Raw genomic sequence first — 25,923 nt, 5'->3', positions numbered from 1 at the left:
ATGCTTGCTTTCTTCTATTTCCTTATATCTCACATTTGCCCACCAATCATTGCACGTGTGTTCATCCTGTTTTCTCTGTGGAATATAATTTCCTGGAAGGCAGAGGCAATGCTATGTGGGTTCTTTTATTCCTAAGGGCACCAAACACAGGGCTAGATATAAAGGAGTGGGTATTATTTGATTATTATTGAGTGATGATTTCAACCTGTTTAATTCACCTAGTCACAACACACACACACACACACATGAGACTGCCTTCCAAGAGTATTAGCCTATTTTCTCTGTAAAATGGGATTACTTTTTTATCAGAGATGTTCCAATAAATAAAATAGTATGTATAGAAGGACTAATACAAAGCAGTACTAGGAATAAAGATTTAAAATTAGGATTAGCTCCTTTTAAAGATCAGTTTTCTAGTCAAAGGGGATGAAATGGCTCTAAAATCAGAGCACTCACCATGACACCAAAGGCACTCATCATTTGTCAGCCAAAGATGGTGCTCATTGGATTAATTATTGGATACTGGGGCCACCTTGATGTGTTTATGGCATGGTGCTAGGAAAAGCTCTGAAAATGTATCTCTTTCAAATGGACTGCATAGCCGTTCTTGGAGGTGAGAGGGAAATCCGTGGAACCAAATCAGATTTGTTCCTGAGATGGAGAGGCTATTGATGCAAATGATGAGCACACCCAACAGTGACTGGCATTTTCATGTGATGAGGTGTGTTCGAAGAGCTCTACAAGCCTCTCTTGACTCTCAAAGCAATAGTAGGGGATAGTTACTACCACAATTAACTCTGACACTACTATTAATAAGCTGAGGTCCCGAGAAATTATAAGATTTAACTGAAGGCAGACAGCCAAGAATCTGAGTCTGGACTCTAACCCACTTTTATCTTATTTCAAAACTACTCTATTTTAATGCCTCTTATGTATTAGCATTCTCTTGATTCTTTGGGAACAAAAATAAACTAGTAAGACCTTGGAGATCTTGGTATTTGGGCAGCACTTCATGCTCACATTTATAGATGAATAATTCCTAACCAAAGAAATGCCTCACATAATCATAAATTAAAAAAACTATAATGTCTTTCTGTAATTTAACAATGTCCCTCTCATAATATGGCATTATATAGATTAGATAGATAGATACTTCAAATAGTAACCCGATGTTCATGGATTACATATTAGTATCCTCACTTTAGAGAAAACAAACAATGAGACAGGTGATTTGTTCAAGCTAACAAAGATAATTGTTAGAGAAATTGAAACTAGGCTCTCCAATCCCTTTGTCCACTTTTCTGTTTATTTATCAAATATGTATTAGACACTGTCTGGTATCTCAGGTATTAGAATCAGCACTTGAAGAAAAAATGGTAGAGAAATACCGTGTGTTTGCTTCCTTGTGGGCTGCTGAGTAAATCGCTGTGTTGATATTGACCAAGAACTGCACCCCTCGCACACAGCAGTTTCTCAGTAAAAATCATCAGTAAATGAGCAGTAACAGAAAAATAAATTCCCTGGCTTGACAGCCAAAACCTCACATCATCACAGGAGAAATGAACTTAAAATTCTTCTCACTCTCACTTTCTTTGCCCAAATGATGTTTTATTTTTCCTTCACCCTGCATGACTGCTGGCTTTTGAGGTAGGATTGTAAAGTCTGTAACCTCTATGGAATGGAGTGATGCAGCTAAAGCATCCTGTGGCTAGGGGAGGGGGCGGTATGTGGTAAGTGGTTAGGAGACCAGGGTTTTAGGTCTGACTCTACAATCAACCAGCTGTTTGACTTTGGAGTGCTCATCTCACACAGGGAGCTGCATTTCTCTATTGTACTAAGCGGGGATCTTCTAAACTAACCTCCCTATCCACTGCCTGGTGAGTAATAATCCCAGAAATGCACATCAGTAGCCTAAGCTAAGAAATGGACATAAGTAAATACATCACAAGTAATGCAAAGAGAAAAGGGGCCCTTGGTCCATGAATCTAGTTCTATCTTTTATCAAATCGTTCTAATTCTCAGTTTTTAAGACAAAATAAAAAGCATCCATTTAGTGAATACTTAGTGTGTGCCAGGGTGACACACATTTTCTTACTTAGCTTGCACAACAATCAAAATGGCACAGGTATTATTATTTCCAATGTGCAGTTGAGTGAATTAGCTTGTAGGTCAACTATCTCGACCAAACTCACATAGCCAGCATGTAGCAGTGCTGGATCCTAACCCGGGGCCCTCTGACTCCTGTCAGGTAGGGGCTGAAATTCTCCTTGGTCATCTTGAAACAAGCAAACAAAAACAGCATTGCCCCATTCATGTTTTAGAGAAATTACTACACCAGCAAATGAATATGTATTAGCCCTTTTCTTAGATACTCAGCATTTCCAAGTCTGATAGAATAGCTTTTTAAAAGTATTTAAAAACTAAAGGTAGAGACCTAAGATGAGCAATGCCAATCACATAAAAAAAGAAAATGCAGCCCTAACCGGTTTGGCTCAGTGGATAGAGCGTCGGCCTGTGGACTGAAAGGTCCCAGGTTCAATTCCAGTCAAGGGCATTTACCTTGGTTGTGGGCACATACCCAGTTGGGAGTGTGCAGCTGATCGATGTTTCTCTCTCATTGATGTTTCTAACTCTCTATCCCTCTCCCTTCCTCTCTGTAAAAAAATCAATAAAATATATTATTTAAAAAAAGGAAAATGTAGACAGAAACATGAGCAGAGAACATTAATCCTCTAAATTGAGGGACCCTCAGCCTACTTGCTCCCAGATTCTGTTATGCAAGTGTGGTGCTTTTTTATGTCACTACTACTAGGGATTGGGAGCAGGGAGTAGCTGCACAGTCCCCTTTAGTGCCTTTCTTTGTGACTTGGTGACATCAGTGCCATGCCTAAGAAGAACCCGGGCCTTCGAGAACACCTAGAAGGTCTTAATAAGGATTCTTGCATGCACTGCCCCATTTGCTGTTCATAGCCTTACATTGAAATATCTAATTCACATTTTTTCAAATGGGATTACTTGATCTCAGAGATATTATATAGCTAGTGGAAAGGCCAGGATTAAAACACATGGAGCAAAGGAAGTTTTAGAAATATTGATCACAGGAGCAAGAACAACCAGATTTATATAGTTTCTCAAAGTACTCTTTCTTCCTTAGGGTTATTTGAACTTTCCTTGCTATAATGAACTAGAGAGTAATGTCATATTCAATTATGCGGACTCACAGCTGCAGAAAGTACATCCTCGTGCCCACATCCCCAGTGTCCCTGACATCAACCCCGAAGCTGGAGCCAGGAGCACTCAGTATAGATCGCATCAGACACAAGGCAGAAAGGGCCGAACCTTCGTGCTATTGCCAAACCACCAGAAGTAGGTGAGAGTCCCCAGCTGGCTGGGCCACACGACTGCACTGATGTTGACCTCCTTATTTCTTATGGCGACAAATGGGACGCGGAGGTGAACATGCTCCACGGGACCTACAGGAACAAGGAAAACCATGTCAGTGTTTAAATTCCTGAAATGAACAGACAAACGTTATCACACTCCCAGAGTTTTATTCTTAACCATTATTACCTTGACCTATAAGAAAACAAGGTTCACAAACTCACACATGTTGAGGTGTGTGTGTGTGTGTGTGTGTGTGTGTGTGTACTTGAAATGAAGAACTGCCTCTAATAGGAAAATCAAATCAGGCTTAGGTTGTTTGAGTGACATTTGAACTTAATTTACATCTGATGAGCCAAACCAGAAATGCTTATGAAACTCCAATCCAACGACAAAGCTAGTTTACTAGACACTGAGCCAACAGATAGGAAGAAAAACAGCAGTCAGTTTCATCTCTGACCATTAGCCTGTATAGTGATTCAGGGTCAATGCATTGTAAAGACGTTTCCCACACTCCACCACAAATCTATATGAACCGAGTTAAAGACGGCTCCCGCGGAGTACGCGCAATACTCAGCGGGTGTCACTCAGAAGCCCACCAGGCTGTTTAACAAAATGGAAAAAGCCCATCTCCCTAAACTGAAGGAGAAACAAATGACAGGCCCTCAAATAATAATAAGAAAAAGCTGTTTGCAAAAAGTTGACCAAACATTTTTTTTCCCCTCAGAAAACTGAGATAAGCAGAATCAAGTTCTAAGAGAACATACAGGAACACACTCTGTGCATAATAAATGAGCATTTTAATTAAATTCATTTCCTCCCCAAAATGAGCAGAAAATGTTAATGTAAAATGTTAATATGCTAGTGTTGCATCTGTGGGGTAGATATGCTATTTAACTGTCTATGGAATTTTCTCCTCCCTTCCTCTCTCTCTCCCTCCCTTCTTACCTTCCTTTCTTCCTTTCTTTTTTTTCTCTTTCCTTTCCTTTCTTCCTTCCTCCGCCTTTCCCTTCCTTATATCCTTCCTACTTAATCAAATCCAATTAGAATCTTCCAATTATCTGTTCACACTAAGGGCACCTTTTCCCAGTTTCCACTGCCATAGTTTGATTGGTGAAAATGACTAAAGGTCACAACTACAGCAAGGACATCTGTAGCCTGGGGACCTTAGTGTTTACCAGAGGTGGGACACTTTTCCGGCCACCTAGCCTTCGCTATTGGAAACAGTCCAGTTTAAACGGAAAACAATGACATGAAAACAGATGGATGCTTCCCATTTCTGCTCTGGTTCAAATGTAGCTATGTGATTAGTGCATCTATGTAGAGTTTTGTCCTACATAGACCATTACTTTGTCCTAAAAATAAGAGACAATATTTGCCCTGCCTTCCTTATAGAAATAAGAATATATGAAGGCGATGTATGGCTGTATGTAGTAGAGTATAGGTTGGCACTATTCCTATGCCCACCACCATGACCACTGTGGCACCCCTGTTTCTGGGAATCTTTGGGTAGACTTCCCTCCGAAGACACTGGGAAGTCTTCTGGGTCTCACTGGGCACATTCTGTGTTGTAGGTAAATTGACATTGGGGGAGAAGGTGTTTGGACATAGACCGATGTTTGGGTGTTAAGAACAACCAGGTCTATTTGCCATTGTCCAGAGTCCAGTGGTCGCCAACCTTTCGGACCTCACAGACCACCAGTTAGCGACCATTGGTCCAGACTATACCCTCCTGAACAGTCAACAAGTTTTCAAGAATCTCTGTATCTACACCCTGAACATATTCTCTGCCTACAGCTCTCTGACCTGACCCCAGATATATGGCACGTCAAGATTTCTTCCAGCAAATAATTTGAACCTTGTCATTTCAGATACACCTTTGGCTAAAGGTTTAATTATTTTCAATAAGGAAGTCTGTTCAATTATATTTTATGGTTTGATTGTCAATGAGAATAAAAAACACATCGTCTGAGAAAACACTGCTTTATAGACTCATTTTTAGGAGTTTACTTGATTTATCTCTTTTTGTTGTATGCATTTTACTTATCAATGGGGAAGAGAATGAGGCAGTGGGAAGAGTCCCTGGCCAGTTCATGTCCAAGGAGGGAAGTGAGAGATGTTTCTTACATTAACTCTTCCGTCTTTCTCCATGCCCAGATGCAAACCCCTCATTCTTCCCCTTGACCTTCAATCCTCATGTCCTCAAGGGAGAATGGCCTGGAGCCCTTTCCCCTGGCCAGCTCATGGGAACCCTGGGCTTTTTCACAGTTAAGGGATAAGGCCACTATGACTTGTAGCCTTACATATTCTTGTCAGCCTGTAGTCACTCAGGGATCAAGGCTTACTTTGCCAGGAGACTTTGATGCCCAAGGAGACAAAAGGAGATCTTCTCCCTAATCTCATACAAACATAACAGGGATGAGGCTCCCATAAATTACAACACCATCAAATATGGTCCCATTTATTCCAGCCTCACATTTAAGTAAATATAATATCAAGTAACAACAACAGGTAGTAGCTATTTAGTGCAAAGAGCCTGAAGCTTCTGGCTAGAGACAGACCACAGACCAGGGAGAAGAGAGCTGAAGGGATTCGGGAGAGAGCATGGCACACACCTAAAACGGTCACTGTCAAACAGGGCTCTTTTGGATAAAATCTAATAATCTGTGCGAGATTGGTTATTATGGGCAGCTAACAACTACTTTTGTTAGCTAATGGCCCAAGGTGAGGCCAACAGCAGTTTCCACTATAATAACTGTCTGGTAAATGCAGCCATGATTGATTTGGAGGGAATTATGAGCACGATAAAAGTTTCAAGGAACATTTCCTCCTTCATGCACATAACCCACAGTATAAACCTGTTCCTTGATGTTGTGTTTTTGTTTTGTTTTTTTGTCACTAAGACACATCAGTCTTGCCCCCTGCAGTCAAGGCCCATTCTTGCCACAATTAGGAACATGGGTGGGGCAGGTCCTTGGGTTAAAGTAATTTTTTTTCTTTGTCTTCATTTTTAAATGCAGAGAAGTGTTGGGCAGAAAGTGAATAAGAAGAACTTAGTGCAGTTGACCCTGAACATGGTTTTGAACTATATGGGTCCATTTACAAATTTTATTGAATTTATTGGGGTGAAATTGATAAAATTATATAGGTTTCAGGTGTACAATTCCATAATACATCATCTGTATATTGTATTGTGTGTTCACCACTCCAAGTCAAGTCTCCTTACATTACCATTTATTCCCCCTTTACTCTCTTCTATTTTCTCCACCTTCTTTCCCTCTGGTAATTACCATACTGTTGTCTGTCTCTATGAGGGTTTTTTTTCCCTTTGCTTAATCCCTTCACCTTTTTCACCCAGTCCCCCATGATATGTCTTCCCTATGATGGCTGTTAGTCTGTTCTCTGTATCTATGAGTCTAGAAAAAAGAAGTTGAAGAAGATAAAAATAAGTGGAAGCATATTCTCTGTTCAGAGATGGGAAGAATTTAGACCATTAAATTGCCCATACTACCCAAAGCAATCTATAGATTCAACACTTCCTATAATGATATCAATGGTATAATTCACAGACCTAGAACAAATATTCAAAAAAATGTATTTGGAACCACGCAAGACCCTGAGCAGCTACAGCAATCTTGAGAAAGTAGAACAAAGTTGGAGGAATCACACTACCTGGTATCAAACTATACTACAAGGCCATAGTAATCAAAACATCATGGTACTGGCATAAAAATAGACATATAAATCAATGGAACAGAATAGAGAGCCCAGAAATAAATCCACACCTTTATAGTCAATTAATATTTGACAAGGGAGGCAAGAGCATACAATGGGGTAAAGATAGTCTATTCAATAATTGGTGTTGGGAAAATTGGACAGATACATGCAAAAAAAGAGGAAATTAGACCACCTTCTTATATGATACACAAGAATAAACTCGAAATGGATTAAAGACTTAAGTGTTCAGACCCATTCATACATAAATTTTTAATAAATATATACAATACTGAAAAATGTATTTTCCTTACGATTTCCTTAATAACATTTTATTTTCTCTTACTTTTCATTGTAAGAATGCAGTATATAGTACCTATAACATACAAAATACGTGTTAATCAATTGTTTATGTTATCATAAGGCTTCTGGTCAACATTAGGTTATTAGTAGTTAAGATTTTGGGGAGTCAAAAGTTATACATGGATTTTTGACTGCACAGTGAGTTGCCATCTTAATCCCTGTGTTTTTCAAAGGTCAAATCTAATTACTATCACAGGCTACATTTATCATGTTCCAAGCTGGGTGCTAAGTAGTATTTTGCACACTGTGCAGACATGTGTTAACAGACCTGAAATTGCCATCTTTCAAAAGATCTGTGTGTAAGACTGGTCCTTGACTAGCATCTGGGAACTTGGACCTGGGGGTGTTTCCAGTCAACAGTTAACTGATAAGAGTGTCTAGACTGTTTTGCCAACAATATGGTTTGTTCTGAACACCTGCTTTCCTCTGGGAGTCTCGACTTTTGGTATATGCTAGGCAAAGAATGCCTATTTGATCAGAACCCAGTAAAAATCATGGACACTGAGTCTCCAATGAGCTTCTCTGGTAGACAGCCCTTCACACACATTGCTACAACTCATTGCTAGAAGAATTGAGCATGTCCTGTGTGACTTCACGGGGAGAGGACTCTTGGAAACCTGTGTCTTGTTTCCTCCAGACTTTGTTCTATGAGCATTTTCTCTTTGATGATCTTGTTTTGTCTCCTTTCACTGTAATAAATCATAGTCACGAGTATGACTAGGAGCTGAGGCTGTGAATCCTCTATGGAATTGGCAAACCTGGGGGTGGTCTTGGGGATCCCTGACACACATAATCCAATTTTATTTTACAGCCTCTCTATAATTTAAGTATTAAAGATGAGGAATCAGAGGTTTTAAAGACCAAGACAGTTGACTGATATTGGACATTTAACAAAGGGATATAATAAGAATTCAAATGTAGGTTTCTCTTGCTCTGAACCCTGGGCTCAAGAACATACTGTACACCACTCACCTGAGTTTCTGATCTTGTGCTTTGCTTCTGATTATAGTTGGTGTGGTGTGGTTATCACCACTTGGGCCATTGATGGCCCATTCCTAGCAGATCCCCCTTCCACCACCACCACCCCTCCCCCGCCAAATGTAAATTCTGTAAGGGCAGGGCCATATCTGTATTGTTGCCTCCCCAGTTCCTACTAGAGTGCCTAGCAAAGATTAAGAACTCAATATTTATTGAATAAATTAGTGAATGGATGTTTAATTTGTGTTTTCTATTTACTATTAAAAGAGCCCTGTGAAACAAGGCACCCGTTAGAATTAAGCCATTTTAAATTGGAGTTCAGCCAGCCCTGGCTAGGTAGCTCAGCTGGTCAGAGCATTGTCCCAATACACCAAGGTTGCAGGTTCGTTTTCTGGCCAAGGCACATATAGCAAGCAAGCAATGAATGCATAAATTAGCAGAACAACAAATTGATGTTTCTCTCTCTCTCTCTCTGTCTCTCTCTCTCTCTCTCTCTCTCTCTCTCTTTCAAATCAATAAATAAAAACTTTAAAAATTGGGAGTTCAGAAGACTAAGAGATGAAATAATTTATCTCATGGCCGCGTAGCCTGGCATCTTTAGGAATATAACTGAGCTACAATCCAGGTCTCCTCCTCTTCCCACACACTTCCCCCATTACTGTTGGTCATTAGAATGTTCAGAGACCTGCTAGCTTGCTGTTTGCCAGGGGCCTCTTAAGTACAGTTTGTTTATATAGTGGCATTTATGTCATCACTGAGTTGTTGCTAGGAAAGGTGCTCCTTGTATTCACTTAGACTCTTATAAAACGTGTCATTTTCACCACATGCAGCATATTACTCCAAAAACACCGTGAGGAGTATAAGTAAAAACCACAGACGTCCTTAGGCCCATGAGAAGCACTGATAGAGACTTATGAAACCAATACCAGCCCCATAACATTTCCTCGACCCGGCACTCTAAAATCATAATATTTGTTTCAGTTTACATGAGTTAAGTCATAAGACAGCAAATACACAAAATGCATCCAGTACAAACAAAATATTCAGAACTCAGCTGTTGCATTGGTTTGGGCGAAGCAACAGCCAACAGCAGTAAAATACATTCTTGGACAGCAAAAACATGTTGGAGAGCTCTTAGAATGCTTTGCAACAGGAATGAACTTCCAGTGGCCTTAGATGTAAGCATTAAGGTCTCCTGCGTGTTCAGTTCTGCATTCAAAAAAACTAAACATGTGTTTTCTAAACCATTCTTTGGTTCTTTCAGCACAAATCACAAAGGGAAGGGGCTTTCGCCTCAAAGTGTATCTGCATGTGCACACTTACATCAGTACAAAGTGGAGCTGAAAAGGAGGGGCCAGTTGGTAATACACTGTCCAAACTTTCGAAATAATCTACTTCAGTGTTAGGAAACTCTGAAACACAGAAGAGCACACATCGCAATCATTTGACTCGGGCCATCATTTAGGGTAGTAGTCACACCAGATCCTGTCTCAGCTCTGAATCACAGAAGTTTGGAACAGAGGGAGTTGTCAATGGAGGAAAGCAAGAGAGGGGAGGGCTCATGCTACTTACAAACCACGTGCAGGAAGAGGACAGCTGTATCCGAGCCCAGGTTGTTCTCTGCATAGGCCGTCACCTGGAAGATCCCTGCGCTCTTGTACACGTGCTTGATGCCATCCTCGATGGGGCTGAAGTTAGCATAGGACACCGCAATCCCATCCCCAAAGTCAAGCTGGATGTTCGTCCTTTGGAGATCGCCCTGCGAGGACAGCAATTGGCTTGAGCTCAATCACATGGTCCAGCTTGACTTAATCTCGGATGCTTCGACTGTGTCTTCATCATCACCCTCTGAAAACCTAAAGTCTCTCCCAGGGGGGCCGAAACACTGTGAACACGATCAACAGACTCTTATCTGAGATCCACTGGGCACTGTGGGCAGGCGCCATGGACCTGTCGCTCGTGTATGCCTGAGCTCGGCCAGGCTGGGTTAGTGTGACACTGGCAATAATAGAGAAGATAGAGACTCTAGGCAACTCTGGCTACCTCACACATGGTTTAATGATTCTTTTCCTGTGGCACAGTAATACCAATAGCAATAAGAATAACAGCTAACGGTTTCTTTTCCATTCCAAACATTTAATTTCCTCACAACCCCATATTGTAGAAAGTACTACTGTCACCATTTTACAAATGGATTGCAGCTGGTAGTGGTAGAGCCAGGTTTTAAACCAGGCAGTCTGGTATCAATGCTAATGTTCTCAACCACCATGCTAGCATCATAATTGTTCATATTTTTAGTAATTATTATTATGGTCTGAGCATTATGCTAATCATTTAGCACATATTATATAATACCACCTTCAAAATAACTCTATGAGGTAAGATGATTTATTTCCCTTCTGTAGATTAGCACTGCACACCGGCCAAGATTACATCTGTGCTCTGTTGACCTTGGATGTCCCTGAACATAACGAAGCCCCCTCTTCCCTGAAGCACTTTCTGGCCCTCCCGGCTCACAGATACCTCTGCCTGTGAAAAGGACAAGAGTCTTCTGGGTGCTGTCTGGTAAAGTGATACCAATGGTTCAGGTGAGTGGATCTTTACCACCCCAAGTCCCCAAACAAATGCTCAGCTTCTTAAGGGCCAATGCTAAACCCCATCCTTCCTTTTCCCTTCCTCTCCACATTAGACCAACATTCTGGATAAATGCAATTGAATCTGACCACAAAACAAGAACAACAGATGAAAAAGAACCGGATCTCTTTTCATATACAAAGATGGTTGATGGGATGGAAAGAGAAATGCATCATTTCAGAATTATGAGCCAATCCTTCCACCCAGTGAGTGTGCATCCATCATACTTTTGCTTTCTGTCTCTTCCCCCATAGCAACTCAGATGTGAGTAAAATATTGATCGGTGCTCCCTTGCCCCACATACAATGTCAACTACCTTTGAGTTTATGAATATAAATTAAAGTGGAAATGAACTGGATGCAATTCAAATGGATAAGATCGTGGCTCTTCACATCCATTCAAGAGAAGGTTTTATAGCTCTGGTCCTGGAAACTCCCTAGTGAAAATGTGATAATGACCTCCTCTGAATCTGTAAGTTTTTTAATTCTAGCACCCAGTGTGGGTGACAGCTGAGGAGTCTGTCAGCCAGGGTAAAGAAACTTCACCATCCTGTCCAGTGTGGCCTGACTTTAAAGGTTTCTAAAGTATTCACATTTCTGGAAAAACACGCACAAAAGTCCTGACCTGCTTTGGTCTCTTTCCAAGATCTCAAGAGCACAGAGCAATTTGCATATAAATTTAGAGGGCTTTGTAAATCAGGCAAGCCTTCCTGCCCCCACCATCTCAGTGAGGAGTGCCTGAAAACCAACCTGGTCTGAGAAGAGATGAAATAGCTCATATAGGGAGCAAGAAGCAGGGAGCAGAGGTATTTCCATCCTGGAATGAATGAACTTAGTCTGATTTTACTGCCCAGATTACAGAAGACACAAAAAATGAACTAATGGAGCAGCTAGTTGATGGAAAAGCAACCAATATGACATTTTTCATAAAGGTAAGTTGAAAGGATTTCAATAATCCGCCACTACCCTCACACTCATACTGTGGAGTCCCTTTGAAAGCCCCATGGGCTTTTTAATTAGGGGGTGAAGGGTTACAATGAAGTAAAAGAGGCTCCTGAAGGCAACAGATAAAATTTGAATTCCCTTCTTCTGGCGAAGTTTCTAGTATATGGTCTTATGGTGATAAACATTCCTTCAGCAAAGCAGAGCCTAAAGAGGAACCTCAGAGAATATGACCAGCTTTGCTCTGTGAGAGACAAGCAGCAAGACTGCAGTCTGAGTCCCTGTGGCTGGATGAAGGGAAGGAGGTCTCTAAACACCCAAGCCCTCTTTTGGTCCTTCTATTTTCTCCCAGAAATCTCAGCTTCTCGGCATTGACTTGCTTTCTTTTTTTAAAAACATCATGTGAAAGAGACACATTGATTGGTTGCCTCCTGAAGGTGCCCTCGGCTTGAGCTGGGATTGAACCTGCAACCCAGGTATGTGCCCTTGATCTGAATCGAACCCGAGACCATTTGGTTCAAGGGCTGATACTCTAACCACTGAGCAAACTGGCCAGGGCTGCATTGACTTTCATACAGGGCCCTGAATACAGGATTTATTTTTTCTCCTCCCTTTCAGAGAACAGGGAATGGTCTGCTTGTGAGTTATGACCTCAGAGACCCTGGCCAGCACCTACCTCCTCCATGAGGATGATGAAGGTCGCATTGTGCCCCTGCTCGGCCACCAGGCGTCCATCAGTCGTCACCACATGGAGGCCCCGAGGGGCTTTTCCAGGGCACACCTGGGCCTTGGCGGTGTACTTCTCCCTTAGCCCATCTGTGCAGTTGTTGGACACAATCCGCCGGTACCTAAGGAGCATTGGCAATTGTCAGTGGTGTGGTTTGTATTGTACGCGTGTGTGTTAGAAGGCTTGCAAGAGAGCAAGACAGACATTGCGCACAGCTCCTCCTCAAAACGGAGTCTCAAAGAAGACAGCCATTTAGGAAACTAAATAAATGCTGAGGAGCCACTATCCCTCCATCTCAGGAAGAGTAGCTCTTTAAACATTATTATCGATCCTACCTGGTGAGCCACAGATCGGATCAGTGTCTAAAGCAGCCAAGAAAAATCAATGTCTGACTCACATACAAGACAGGAGGAGGCAGACCCATTGGATTATGAAAGCAGGAAGAGCAGGTGCTGATCTCTGTGAGGGAGAGACTTGTTTCTACTTCCCTGAGGCCACCCGGCTGTAGTTTGCCCACGGCTGAGCTAGAAGATGAGACTGCAAACTTTTTGACTCGAGGGCCACAATGGGTTCTTAAACTGGACCGGAGGGCCGGAACAAAAGCATGAACACCTAACAGTCCTTACTCTGGAGCCACTGGGATATCTTATGGGATATTTTCTCTTTGTTAATATTTCATTTCTTACCACAAATACCAGATGAGAAGCACAAGTTTGAAACTCCTATTCAGCCCAATTGAGGTAAAGTGATTTCAGAAAAGTGAGCATGGGAAGACCTCCCACAAGGACTGTGACCTTCTAGGACAAGGATGAGTTTGTGCACAGTCATGCCATGTCATCTCTCTTGACCACAGACCCCAGCACCTGAAGTCAAGTTGAGAGCATGCCCAGAGCCCTGACCTACACGACGGACTTGTTTCGAGGCACATCGTTATCTCTAAATTGCATTAAAGCAACATGCTGGGAAAACCACGCAAAATAAATGGACCACCACTATCATCATCAACATCACCACCACCATCATCATATTATGTCTTGTTTCTCCCTGGATATTAGAAGTAATTAATCAACCCATCCATATTGCCTTCTCCTGGTGGCTTTAAAAGCAGATGAAACCAAACTCTTCCGTATGATATCAGTCCTCCATTATATCTGATATTTCTCCCTCCCCCCCAATGGCTGAACTCCTAGCCATACTCTCCATCCAGAGATCTCATGAAGATGTTGGGCAAATGGTGTATGTAGTTATTGTCTCAGATGGAATGACAGTATTTCTAGAAGAGAAAGTCTAATCAAAACAATAGCTATGGTCTGTCAAAATGCAAAAGGTATTGAAACTGGGTAATCAGAAATCTCTTCTGATGTTCCCAAAAAGCTACTCTCAGCTAAAGATCTCCTCAGGCCTCCCCGGAAACCATATAAACAAACTCTATCTACATTCCATCCTGCGATTCCCTTCTCCTTTCATCCCAACTTACAGAAACACAAAAACAGTGAGTGGAATTCCTTTGGTTGTTTTACTTACCCAGTGCTGTTAAGGTAGCTTTGACCAAGGCTGCAGTCCTTTGATGGAGATGCTGGGTTGTACCAGAAAGCTGGGACACACTGGCTCTCTCCATGTCTCTCATAGCCATAGTCACTGTCCGCAAAATGAATATTGCATAGTGGTGTAGATGCAAAAATGTTTAAAAAACACACACAAATAGAAATGCATCCCTATGTGCACCCAAAACTCTGTAACACGTTCTTTCAAATACTCCTAGTGAGGGCAAATATTCATACTTAGAGAATAAATTTTTAGATTTAGAAATAACCCCAAGTCTTATGGAGTCCAATGTAGAAAAATATAGTGGATTATCAAATGTGGATTCTAGGTTCAAAAAGTATGAAACTATATATGTGGCAGGGGCACTGGCTTGGGGTGAGTGTGAAGGATGCTATATACTTAAAAGCATGTTTTCGATCACAGTGGGATTACAACCTAGAAAATGGCTTTAAAGGTCAAGGTTCATTTCTGTGTTAATATCCCACAGGTATTCTTCCAAAATTCTAGATTTTATTTTCTTTTTCCCTGCCAATTCCCTCTCAAGCACATATATACATTTGCATTCAGATATATCCATTCAAAATGTTCCCAACTACATGTAACATAGGTTCCCTCTTGTCCTAAACAATAACAACAACAGAAAAACTATGTAGTTATGTAGTCCTTTGTCATGTTTTCATAAAAGCCTAGTCATAACAAAACCAAGAAAGATCCCTGGCCAGTGTTGCTCAGTTGGTTGGGTGTCCTCCCACACACCTAAAGTTGCAGGTTTGATTCCAGGTCAGGGTACATGCCTGGGTTGTGGACCCCATCCCTGGTGCAGGACATGAGGGAAACAGCTGGTCGATGTATTGCTCTCATATCCATGTTTCTCTGCCTCTCTCTCTCCCTTCCTCTCTCAAAAAACAAACAAACACACACACACACACACACACACACACACACACACACACACACCAAAAAAACAAAGAAAGTCAAGTACGATTCCCTTCTCCTTTCCTTCCCATTTGAAAATGAGAAAGTAAATGGAGAGGAGGGCCCTATCTGAAATTTAAATGGTATTTCCTTACTTCTTAGAGTTTCATAAGCTCCCAGACAAGTAATTGTCAGGGTAGAAAAAGAACAACAAAGTGTTATTGCCTGCAACCAACCAGAGGTCTTTGAGGGTGACTTTATTTGGCAGGAAAATTCATGCTTCTGAGTTAAGCATCCGAGGATTTCATGAAACCCCACACATTGATCAGAACAACCTGGACATTTGACTATTGATTCCCTGAGTGTTAATAAAACATAAAACAGCAAGAGAAATCATTCTCTCTGTACCCACTCCTCCTTTCTTCTTCTTCTCCCATATTCTTTGATCCAAGATTTAATTAAAATCCAATGAAATTACAGGCCAATTATCTATATGTGTAACTGGGATAGAAACGAAAGGGAGATAGGGATAAAAATTTAATTCCACATTCTTTATCACTCAATATGTGCCCTGTTCTCTGGAAGAAGTACAACAATCCCTCTCCTTAAGGGCTTTCCAGTCTTTTGAAGATAGGCATATAACATGCCTCAAATCCAATGAAAGAACAGAATAACAAGTATGAAGTAGAACACAGTGTAATACAGGATGAGGCAGTATAGTTAAGAAGTAACAACTGATTAATGACATTATATGAATTATCTCCCCAGTTTGACACCACCCTACCTTCTTACCACCTTCCTCCACAACAAACTCCATCTGACCCTCAAACCACCTTTTCAACCCTCTTTGTCTTTGTGTGTATTATGCCCTGGTCTTGAAGTACTCTACCGTTTTCTGTGTTTGACACTTTCCTACAGATCCTTCCTCAATATCTAGGGCAGATGAGACCATCCATGATTCCCATTCAAAATTTCTGTGGTCACAGCATGTTGGAAACTGAGGCCATAAAAGAGCAGAGATCTCAGTTGGTTTTGTTTGCCAGTGCTGGTCTAAAATGGAACCTAGGACATTGAAGGTATTGAATAATATTTACTGGTGAATGGATACTTCAGTTACATTGAAAAAGGATTGCACTAAATTATGCCATTGCATTTGGACTCTGCAGGAGAGTGTGAACCCACAGTTAATTTTCCAGTTTGTACCACAGAGAGCATCCCAAGTGCTCAACAGATGCCTGTGGCGTGAGCATGAGCTAGAGTCCTTCCAAATCACTATGTGGAAAGATAGAACTCAAGACCAGCCTGGGAGTTGACTCAGAGGAACTCAGTGTTGCACCAGCTTATAATAGTTCCTGAGAGCCAGTTTAAAATTTCAGGACTTTTCCAAGCTATTTAATGGCTAGTAATCAGTCATTATTAAAAATTAAATAATAAAAAATATTTAAATGTTATATTTAAAAAGCAATAATAAAATAATAAATTATTCATTGCCTTACTGCATTGTATTATTATTATATAATATATAGCATATAAAATGTTATTATATATTATTTATGCTGAAGTTATTTACATCTGAGTATTTATATACTAGAAATACTATGTAATGCTACACATCTCTCCCAAAGTCTGCAGTCACTGACATCACGTTGGTGGCTTGAAACTGGCCATGGTGGGAATATTTACTACAATCAGCAAAGGCTACTAATCAGGGATTCTTTATTTATTTGTTCCCAAAGAGCTGGTGGTTAAATATTTACCAGCATACACTGGACGTCTGATTTCTAAGCATTGTTTATCTGTAGAAACATTTAGATTGCCGTGTGTTTGCATCTCTTCTAGAAAATTCCACCATTGCTTTATGAGACGAATCTGTTGAATGTCCTGCTAACCTTAAGAAGTTTAGTAATTTTGGAAGAAAGGGTGCTCTCCTAAGCAGCTTTGGGAGGGAGAGAAATGCCGTAATGCTCTTTGCTGAAGGCAACCATCTTTAGCAATTCATTCAGCTCTGTGACCTGTTAGCCATAGAGTAATTAAAAAGAGGGCATCAAGCATGCCTCTTTACCCCAAAGAGAAAAAGAACCTCATTAATATTTAATAACATTAATGGAAACATCACTGGCTGCCCCCAAACTGTGGACTTCTTCGTTAACTTCTGCTAAATGTATATTAAAATCTCTCATACTGTCCCACCTCCATCCCAGCTCTGGATTTCACATAATTTAGACAAACAAGCAGTTTCAGCGGCTGCTCCAGCTTCCTGGGGAAAAGGTGTTTTTCTGTTGAATTGTGAAGTCTGGAGTGAATGTGCTGGAAAGTTTGATTTGCCTCAGGGAAGTATGCTGCCACAGCTTCTGCAAACACACAAGCAGCTTCCTTCAAGAAATGTCACCTCTGTGTCTTTCTTTAGAGGGTTTAGAACTTCTTTAAAAGTTTAGGTGGGAAGGTGTCCATTTCTAGGAACCTGTATGTCCAAATCTCATCCAGAGATCCAGGGAGAAGCCTTAGACAATCTAAAGAAGAAATGACAGCTTCAGAAACCAAAAGGCCTCTGCATGTCAGAACAGGAAGGGACACTTGTATTCCCTGGGTCCAATCCCCTCCGTTGGTAGATTAGGAAGGAGGAGTAAAGAGAGGAGAAATGACTTGTTAGGGATTGTACATAACTGACAATGGCAGATGGAGATGATAATCAACTCTTGACCCCTGGTTCAGCATTAGTACAATCCCAAGGGGCACCCACTGCATCATCAGTAGAGGGCTCCTTGGTTTTCAGGAATGACAAGGTCAGTCTCTTGGAGCCAGCCAAGAAGTCATCTGCTGGCCCAGCTCAGGGCTGTGCTACTCTCACTATGCACAGCCCCTCCTAGCCTCACAGACCCCCAGGTTCTCAATTCTCCCATTCGGCACTTGAGATTCCAAGATCAGTGTCCCACAGGTGCTTCTGTCTTATTTTAGGAGACAGCACAGCATGTGGGTTTGGGATCAAGCAGAGAGAGGTTTTCTGGTAGGCGCAGAGTGAACAGTCAACAAACAGAAACAACCTCAACAAAAACAATGGGATAATAACACCATTATCATTTAGGTAAGGCATGAGCCTAAATACAGCCATAAAGATAATTACATGCAGATGAGTTCAGAAACTGCTTGAAAAAACCAACAACCATGCCTCACATATTTCTGCTAATTCAACCCCATGCTCTCATCTGCCCTTATTACTCTAGTCATCAAGAACACACGAATATACCTGATTTCCCTAAAGTGCTGCCCAATTTTCTTGTACTTTCTCAGCAGGAAGTCTACACAGCTCCATCACCACCTCCTGCAGGAAACCTTCCATCATTATTCCAGTCCTCAGTGAACTCTCTATTCTGACCTTTTCTAACACTTTCTGTGATAATGGAACTGCTTTATATCTATGGTAGCCACGGCCACATGTCACAACGGAGCACTTGAAATATGGCTAGTGCAAGTGGAGAACTGAATGTTTACTTTAACTTTAATATGAATAACCACATGTGACTAGTGGCTATTCTATTGGGCAATACTGATCTGTGCCATAAAATTCAGCACCTAACTATGCTTTTTATTATTTACTGTTATGCCTTCTTTGAGTTCAACAACTCTGGTTTATACATTTTTTTTTTACTTTTCAATAACGTCTTATCTATAGAAAAATATGCTTGATTATACTCCCTATGCAGAACACTAAAGGTTGAAAGGATTTCAGACATATCTGATTTATATGCTGACACACCTCAAATCTCTTCTGCTCTATCTTCTATATTAGCATTTGATAAACTAGCTATGTGGATCTGTAACCTACTGAACAGGATAGACACTAAAACATACTAAGACTTAGGACTCTGGAATCATAACATTATTATTTTTAGTAAGTTACTTAACCTCTCTGTGTCTCCATTTCTTCATCAATAAAATACCTGTAATAGCCAACTCTCATTCCAGCAGTTGGGTGAGATCAACATAATCCATCTAAAGAACTTGGTACACAGTAGGTACCAAGAGTTATTGCTGAGTAAACAGTTGGCTGAGTGAGTAGGAAAAATGACCTCCTAGGTGGAAGAACCTCCAGACCAACTGGTTTCTCATTGGACAAGAGTATTTAGGTCTCCCAGAGGGCAATTCATCCCTAAGAGTTGGCTTTTTATGTTACTTTTCTGACTACATGCTGGTCTCTGACAAATTTAAGTCTTAGGATTTGTTCCTGGCCCCTCACCAATGCCAGGGTAGAGGTGGCTCTCTATGGTAAACATGAGGCTGGGAGATTTACAAGGCTATTAAATAGAAACATTATTATTCATGCAAAATTCATACACGAATAAAACATGCTCTGGATGGAGGCTGAAAGTCAATGGTAGCCCACAAATAAACACTTCTGAGACTCTTTAAAACCTTCTCTCTTTGAGCAGAGGAGGGATACAGGTGGATAATGCCCTGCCTCTGTGAATTTAGGCTGCACTCTTTAACTTTTCTACCAAAACCAAGATATCTGATCATCCTGCCCAGTCTCCATCCCCAGGCCCTATCTGATTAAAGCAGGTTATACCCTCTCCCTGCTCTCTCTGAGACCTGAAAGTTGCTTGAACCAATTGAATGGCTAAGACCTGCTTTGGCTCAGGGAAATAACTAGGTGGAATACACATGATTGTCGCTTATACTAACTGAGCTAGGAGTTTCAGATTCCTTAGTTAATAAAACTTCCTGGTAGGAAGGACCCTTGAGAAGGTGACAAGGCTATGAAACTGTTGCTATAAACTACTTTCCAGCATGAACATAAAAAAACTATATTTGATGGAAAAACTATATTTTTTACTGATAACTATGCTTATTGAAGTTGACTTAAAAACAAAAAGACAATTTTAAACACTCAGTCCCATTGTCCAAAAAATCACTATAAAAAACAGCAATTTCAAAAATCAAACTGTCTATTCCATACTAAAAACAGTACAAAAATACTTTTTAGGCGATGCAATTCTTCTGCTATTTTTCTCAGATTCTGACCAGTCACCTGTCATCCAGTCTTGTGCGTCTGCTTCTCCTAACTCACACTGGTTCTTCTATCTTGTTTTTAACATGAGGTATGATTGGCTATAGAAAGACAAACATAGAATACCTTACCTATCCTCCACCCCCAAATTCTATAAAGTCTTCTTGAATACCATAAACCTATTACAATTCTAGTACCAGTGATCAAATATACTTCATGCATAACTGTTTTAGAGTTAATGGAACATTCTATGTTGAACCTCATCAACAGCAGTTAACCTAGGTCATTTGAAGATGAGTTTTAATTTTAGAATAATTAAACTTGGGGATCCTATTTATTCTGAAACAAGAAATCAATCTAAAATAAATCAGACTTGCTAGATTTCTTGAGAAATAGCATGATGTAGAAGAGAGAGCACGGGATTTAGTTAGGCTTGCATTTGAACCCAGCTCTTTATCTCCTAGTTACAAGAGCTTGGTCAAGTAACTTACATTCCAGATATTCATTTTCTTCATAAAATGTCATAGTAATGATGCTGACATTACAGGGTGTTGGATCCAAGCGGCCCCTCTACCAATGAAAACATGAGAATCACAGAACACCTTGTAAGGACACCCCTATTACTGGCCACCTGCTACTTTACTTACAGATGCATTCTGGGAATAGTTCCAAAGAAGGGTTTAAAACTATTTCAAGCTATGCCACCAATATTGGAATAAATGGATAACACTCAAAGGTACAAATTTGAAGAGAGTGATTATTTGAATGTATAAGCTCTGGTTTACTTGTTAAAAATACTATGGGACCACTTAACCCTGGGGTACAATATTAACAATGGCAGCAGCAACAGATACCATATGGATGCCTACACCATTAGGATAAATGTCTTTTCCACATTAATGATGTATATTAATTCATTTATTTCTCCCTAGGATCCAATGAGATCCATGTTCTGTACTTGTACTTTACAGCTAAGGAGGTGAAATCAAAGAGATTAAGATAGTTTTTCCTAAGGTCAAAAACTATAAATATCAGAGTTGTGATTTTTTTCAGAATAGTAAATGTTAATGGGATTGCTGAAGGGAAAAATATTTATGTTACAATTCTTATTCTTTCTCAATTGTGAGTTTTGCCAACGATGGGTGAGGGACTAATGCAGCTCACAGACACAGGCAAAAATGGAGAAGGACATATGTAAAGACAGTGAGGCTGCATAGAGTGAGCCTGCAGAAGGACATAAAGAAGCCTGATACTCATATTCTGAATATTTAGGTTGACATCAATATGTCATGTGCAATAATTCTGAGTGACTTACTGTATACATTGCTATGACTATTTTTGCTGAATTGTAATTAATAATTGAAAATCATTCTTCCCAAGTGTAAAAATATATTTTGTTTCCAAAGGATCAAAATTTCCACAGATAAAACATTGCCATTCAAATTTAAATAAAACAACCCATTTGAGTGATTCTCACTAAAGTCAAGCTTTCTTTTTCTCCTATTTATTAAATGTATTGGGGTGACATTGGTTAATCAAATTATGTTGGTTTCAGGTGTACAAATCTATAATACATCATCTATATATTGTATCGTGTGTTCACCATCCCAAGTCAAGTCTCCTTCCATCATTATTTATTCCCCTTTAAGCTTTCTAAGGCATAAGTTCAGGAATGAAGAGAAGGTAGGAAGCAGTCAAAGTCATCTGTCTGGCTTACAGTTACCAGTTACAGCCATAGTTCCACCTGAAAACAACTATGGCTTCCAGTACAAATTACTGTTAAGAAACAGGTTGGATGAAATAGGATGAAATAGGGATGAGGCTGCTGGCTGTGCAGGGGCAGCCATTCTCTGCCCAATTGAATTTACGTCTGTTATTTAACACCAGAAAAGCTCCACTGCAATTGTCATTGTCTTGCCCCTTCCATGTTTATAGGCTCAGACCTGAGTCCTTAGCTTTGTCTTTTAATATGGGATGGCTTAATAAAACATCTAAACTGAACTTTAGCTTTTGACTGTAATGTGAAGGAAGAATTCATCCAGATGGGATCAGAGTAATACTCGCCCATTCCCAGAAATGGGAAGATTTGACTCTCCTAAAATGAACAACATTCAGAAACATGGTCCTATTATTTATTGCTTATATCACCTAGGCACTGAGGGTGCAACAATGAAGAAAATCTAAAACTCCTACACTCATGGCACTTACATTCTACTGGGGAAGATAGGCAATAATAAAGCCATCACAGAGCATGGTCACTCCAAATGGCAATTCATACTAAGAAGACAATAATCATGCTGATGTTCTAGAGAGTGCCCAGGTGTAGGTAAGATCACATGGCTTCAAAAGGCATTTCTGAGGAGATGATAATTTTACTGAGACATGAGTGACCCAAAGATGCCAACCATGTTGAAATTTGGAAGAAATCCTTGCACTGAAAGGACAGAACAGGACTGATAGCTGTGTCCCTAACCCCTCTTCCAAGAAAAAGCCATAGAATGTATCAGTTACTCAGCCTGCCCTTATCTCAGTCAATGGGAATGCAAGGGAAAACAAACTCAAGGCCAAAAGCATGCTGAACACCCCCTTGTCTTTGTGTAACCAGACCCTAACTGCACCCTGCCCTTGCATCATTAGCCCCCTGCCCTCACTCAACCAACCAGAATCGGCCAAATCAGTGGTCCCAGTGAGCCCTCAACCCCCCACCCCCACCCCAAGCCCTATAAAGTCTTTGTTCTTCCAAAACTCCAGGCTCTCTCTCGCATCCAGTAATGGAGGCAGAGAGGGACCAAGCTAGCTTGAATAAAGGCTCTATGCTTTTGCATCGGACTCGGCGCTCCCTGGTGGTGTCCTTTGGGGGATCTTGAAATCTGGGCACAACAGCACATGTTATTTTTTTCTGGTATAAATAAGCCTGGATTAATTCAGGTACAAGAGATGGTAGTGTGACTACAAAACCGTAAACAAGGGAAGAATAGTAAAAAATTAAGGCACAATGATAATAGCAGGCCAAATTACATACAACGAAGCAAGCCAAGGAAAAATATTGGATTATATTTTAAGGGTGAAAGGAAGCTGTTCTCAGCACAGGAGTGATAAGACCTGATTTTGGTTTTTACAGTATAATATGGTTGCTGTGAGGAGGATAGAGTTTAGGGTGCATGAGTGAAACTAGAGAAGGAATTAGTAGACTGTTTGAAGAATTCACTCAGCAGAAGACATGGGGTAAAGGTGCTTTGAGTTAGAAGGTATTTTGGAAGTAGAGGCTTGCAAGGACTTGCAGATGTTTGGTCGAGAGAAAGGGGCAAAATCAAGCTCTCCTGGGATTTTGACTTAAGTAACTGAATGGATGTCTGTGTGTTTTATTGAGGCTGGAAAAACTGGACTGGGGTGGAGATTCAAGATGAATTGAAAAACTGCTTCCAACAGTGATAGTTCAGGAAGAGTTCTGCTTTGGCCACAAATAAATAGAAGGGGAGATGGATGTTGAGCAGATGAATGAACACAAATGTCTCCATGCTAGAGGAGAAGGAGGCCAGAGCTGAAGGTACATACTTGGAAATTTGTGAGTCTAATAGGTTAGGTTTCACAGTGTCCTTTGTGGTTGTCAGTGGAGGGAGGAAAAACAGAAATGATGATGAGAGTTCAAGTGGAAGAGTGCAATTTGAGCAAACTTGTCTGAAGGTTACTGTCCAAGGCGGTAGCTCTCTGCACTCCGTCAGTGCCCAGCCCAGCCTCTCTGGAACTTTCCAATGCAGCTACTCCCTGAAGATGAGAAGTCCCCTTGGACACGCTTCTCTGTGAAAACGCCTCCTTGTGTCCCTCTTCCAGGGACGCAAACTTCCCATCTGGCCCAGGAACTGGGGTAGGTGGGCCTACAGACCAGTAGTTCCTCCCCTAACTCAACTTCCTTCTCTCCCCCCAAACAAGTAAACATCTTGTTGAAAATGGCATTGAGAGGCCAAGGGACTCACCACTCAAAGTCCCAGTCGGCACAGACACAGGGTTCTGAGACCACCGTCCCCGAGGAGTCTCGGCCCAGGGCACACTGAGCTCCTGGCTTGCGTTTCTTGAATATTTTCCTTTCTCCCATGACACAAGGTTCCCCCTTAGAAAGAAAGTCCACAGTGAGAAAGGCAGAAACACACAAAGAAGATGAAGTAAAACAGCTTCTCAACAGAGTAAAACTGAAGATCCCTCTCTATGATAAACAACCCTGCCCAAGTCTTTATTCCTAGCCAAGGGCAAAAAGAACAGAAGTTTGTGCAAATTACAAGGATCCAACGGTTCCAAAGAACACAGATGCCTGATTATGCTGTGTATCAATAAACATCTGCTATTGGTAGAGACTCTCACTCCCACCCCTCACCCTTTCATAGTGGTCCTGTTCCTGATGCTCTTGGGCCCTTACTCCAAGCTAGCCTGAGAAATGCTCCTCCCCCCAATGGGGAGGGATAATGATTGAACCTATGGAGGGTCAGTCTCCTACCTGCCTGAGCTTATTTCTCGATGGGTAGAGCTAAAAACCCAGGTTATCACTGCTCCCCATCACAGTGATCCCAGGGTGCAAAATTGTCCCCAATACCATCTAACTCTACTGAACCTGGATATATGGGCTTCACCCCTTCCCCTGAAACCACCGTTATCCTCAGAGGCCCCACTTCAATAGAAAGGGCCAGATAGGAATAACAGGGCGCTTAGTAGCTCTTCTTCCTTGTGATGTACCTGATTGAGCAGGTGCCAGGTCTGGTAGTCTTCCTTGGTGCAGCGCCGGCTGAAGATAGATTTGTAGTCCACTTTCACCAACTGCCACTCAGAGCGAAGGCTGAAGTGGCCAAAAACTCTGTGTTTAGGGGAGGGATGGGAAAGACAAGCAGAGAAAGCCTTGAAGTCAGTCACAAATGCACAAAGACTGGGGGGATAGAAGACTGAATTACAGCCTGGCCTTCACTGGTTCTTTCAAAGTATGTTCCTTGAAGGACATCGAGTAGAAGTCTACTGTATACACAACACCAGTGAAATGCATTCACAGTGGGTTTAAAAAACCAATCATTTTTTAATTGAGAAAGTAATATCTATGCTTTATAGTAAAGAATTAAAATATAGAAAAGTGCAGAGAAGGAGAAATTCAAAGTCCAAAATTCTCCACCAAGATAGAACTGTTGGTCATATTTTGACATTCAGCCTTGTATATCTTTAATTCCAAGCAATGGTATTTTCTTTACTGATGTCCACTGACAAGAACTGTTTCCTCATCTGTAAAGTAGATTGTGTCTGTGTATGTTGGAGTGGGAGGTGGGTTAGCTAATCAAAAGTATGACCTTGCCAATTCCAAAATTTCAACTGAGTATAAGGATATTTATTTGAAATTCCCATTGCTTAATTTATATGAATACCATCCTCCTCCTCCCTTCCTTGAAAATTCACAGGAGTCTCATAAAAGAAACTCATATTTATGTATAGTAAAATAGCACACCATATGAGTAGATAATCCATACTGACCTTTTCAAAGCTCAGCAGTTGATAACCCTATAAATATGAATAATCAATCGTTTCTAGAAAAAATATAGATTGATCATCCATACTCCACTCAGGTGGTATATCTTGTAATTACAATGCAAGACATCCATCACAGTGATGTAAAGGGGAGACCAATATGCCAGGAACTTAAATCAACTGAAATCTTTCAAGGAATTGGATGACTTCCATTTCATTAAGAC

At 40.9% G+C, this 25,923-nt stretch overlaps 1 protein-coding gene across 1 annotated transcript in view; it reads right to left on the bottom strand.

The window, feature by feature from the left end:
• The window catches only part of SORCS3 (sortilin related VPS10 domain containing receptor 3), a 506,985-nt gene that overhangs the window by 23,297 nt on the left and 457,765 nt on the right, over positions 1–25,923 (bottom strand). The window contains exons 15-20 of the mRNA XM_006095936.3: positions 24,929–25,046; positions 24,178–24,311; positions 14,263–14,376; positions 12,688–12,859; positions 10,009–10,195; positions 3,340–3,473 (exon numbers count right to left, since the gene is read on the bottom strand). Of these exons, the coding sequence (XP_006095998.1) occupies positions 3,340–3,473; positions 10,009–10,195; positions 12,688–12,859; positions 14,263–14,376; positions 24,178–24,311; positions 24,929–25,046 (859 nt within the window). The remainder of the gene's footprint in view (positions 1–3,339; positions 3,474–10,008; positions 10,196–12,687; positions 12,860–14,262; positions 14,377–24,177; positions 24,312–24,928; positions 25,047–25,923) is intronic.

This window comes from Myotis lucifugus, unplaced genomic scaffold (assembly GCF_000147115.1).
Source record: "Myotis lucifugus unplaced genomic scaffold, Myoluc2.0 scaffold_162, whole genome shotgun sequence".
Lineage (NCBI taxonomy): Eukaryota > Metazoa > Chordata > Mammalia > Chiroptera > Vespertilionidae > Myotis > Myotis lucifugus.
This window is presented reverse-complemented; position numbering and strand designations above follow the sequence as displayed.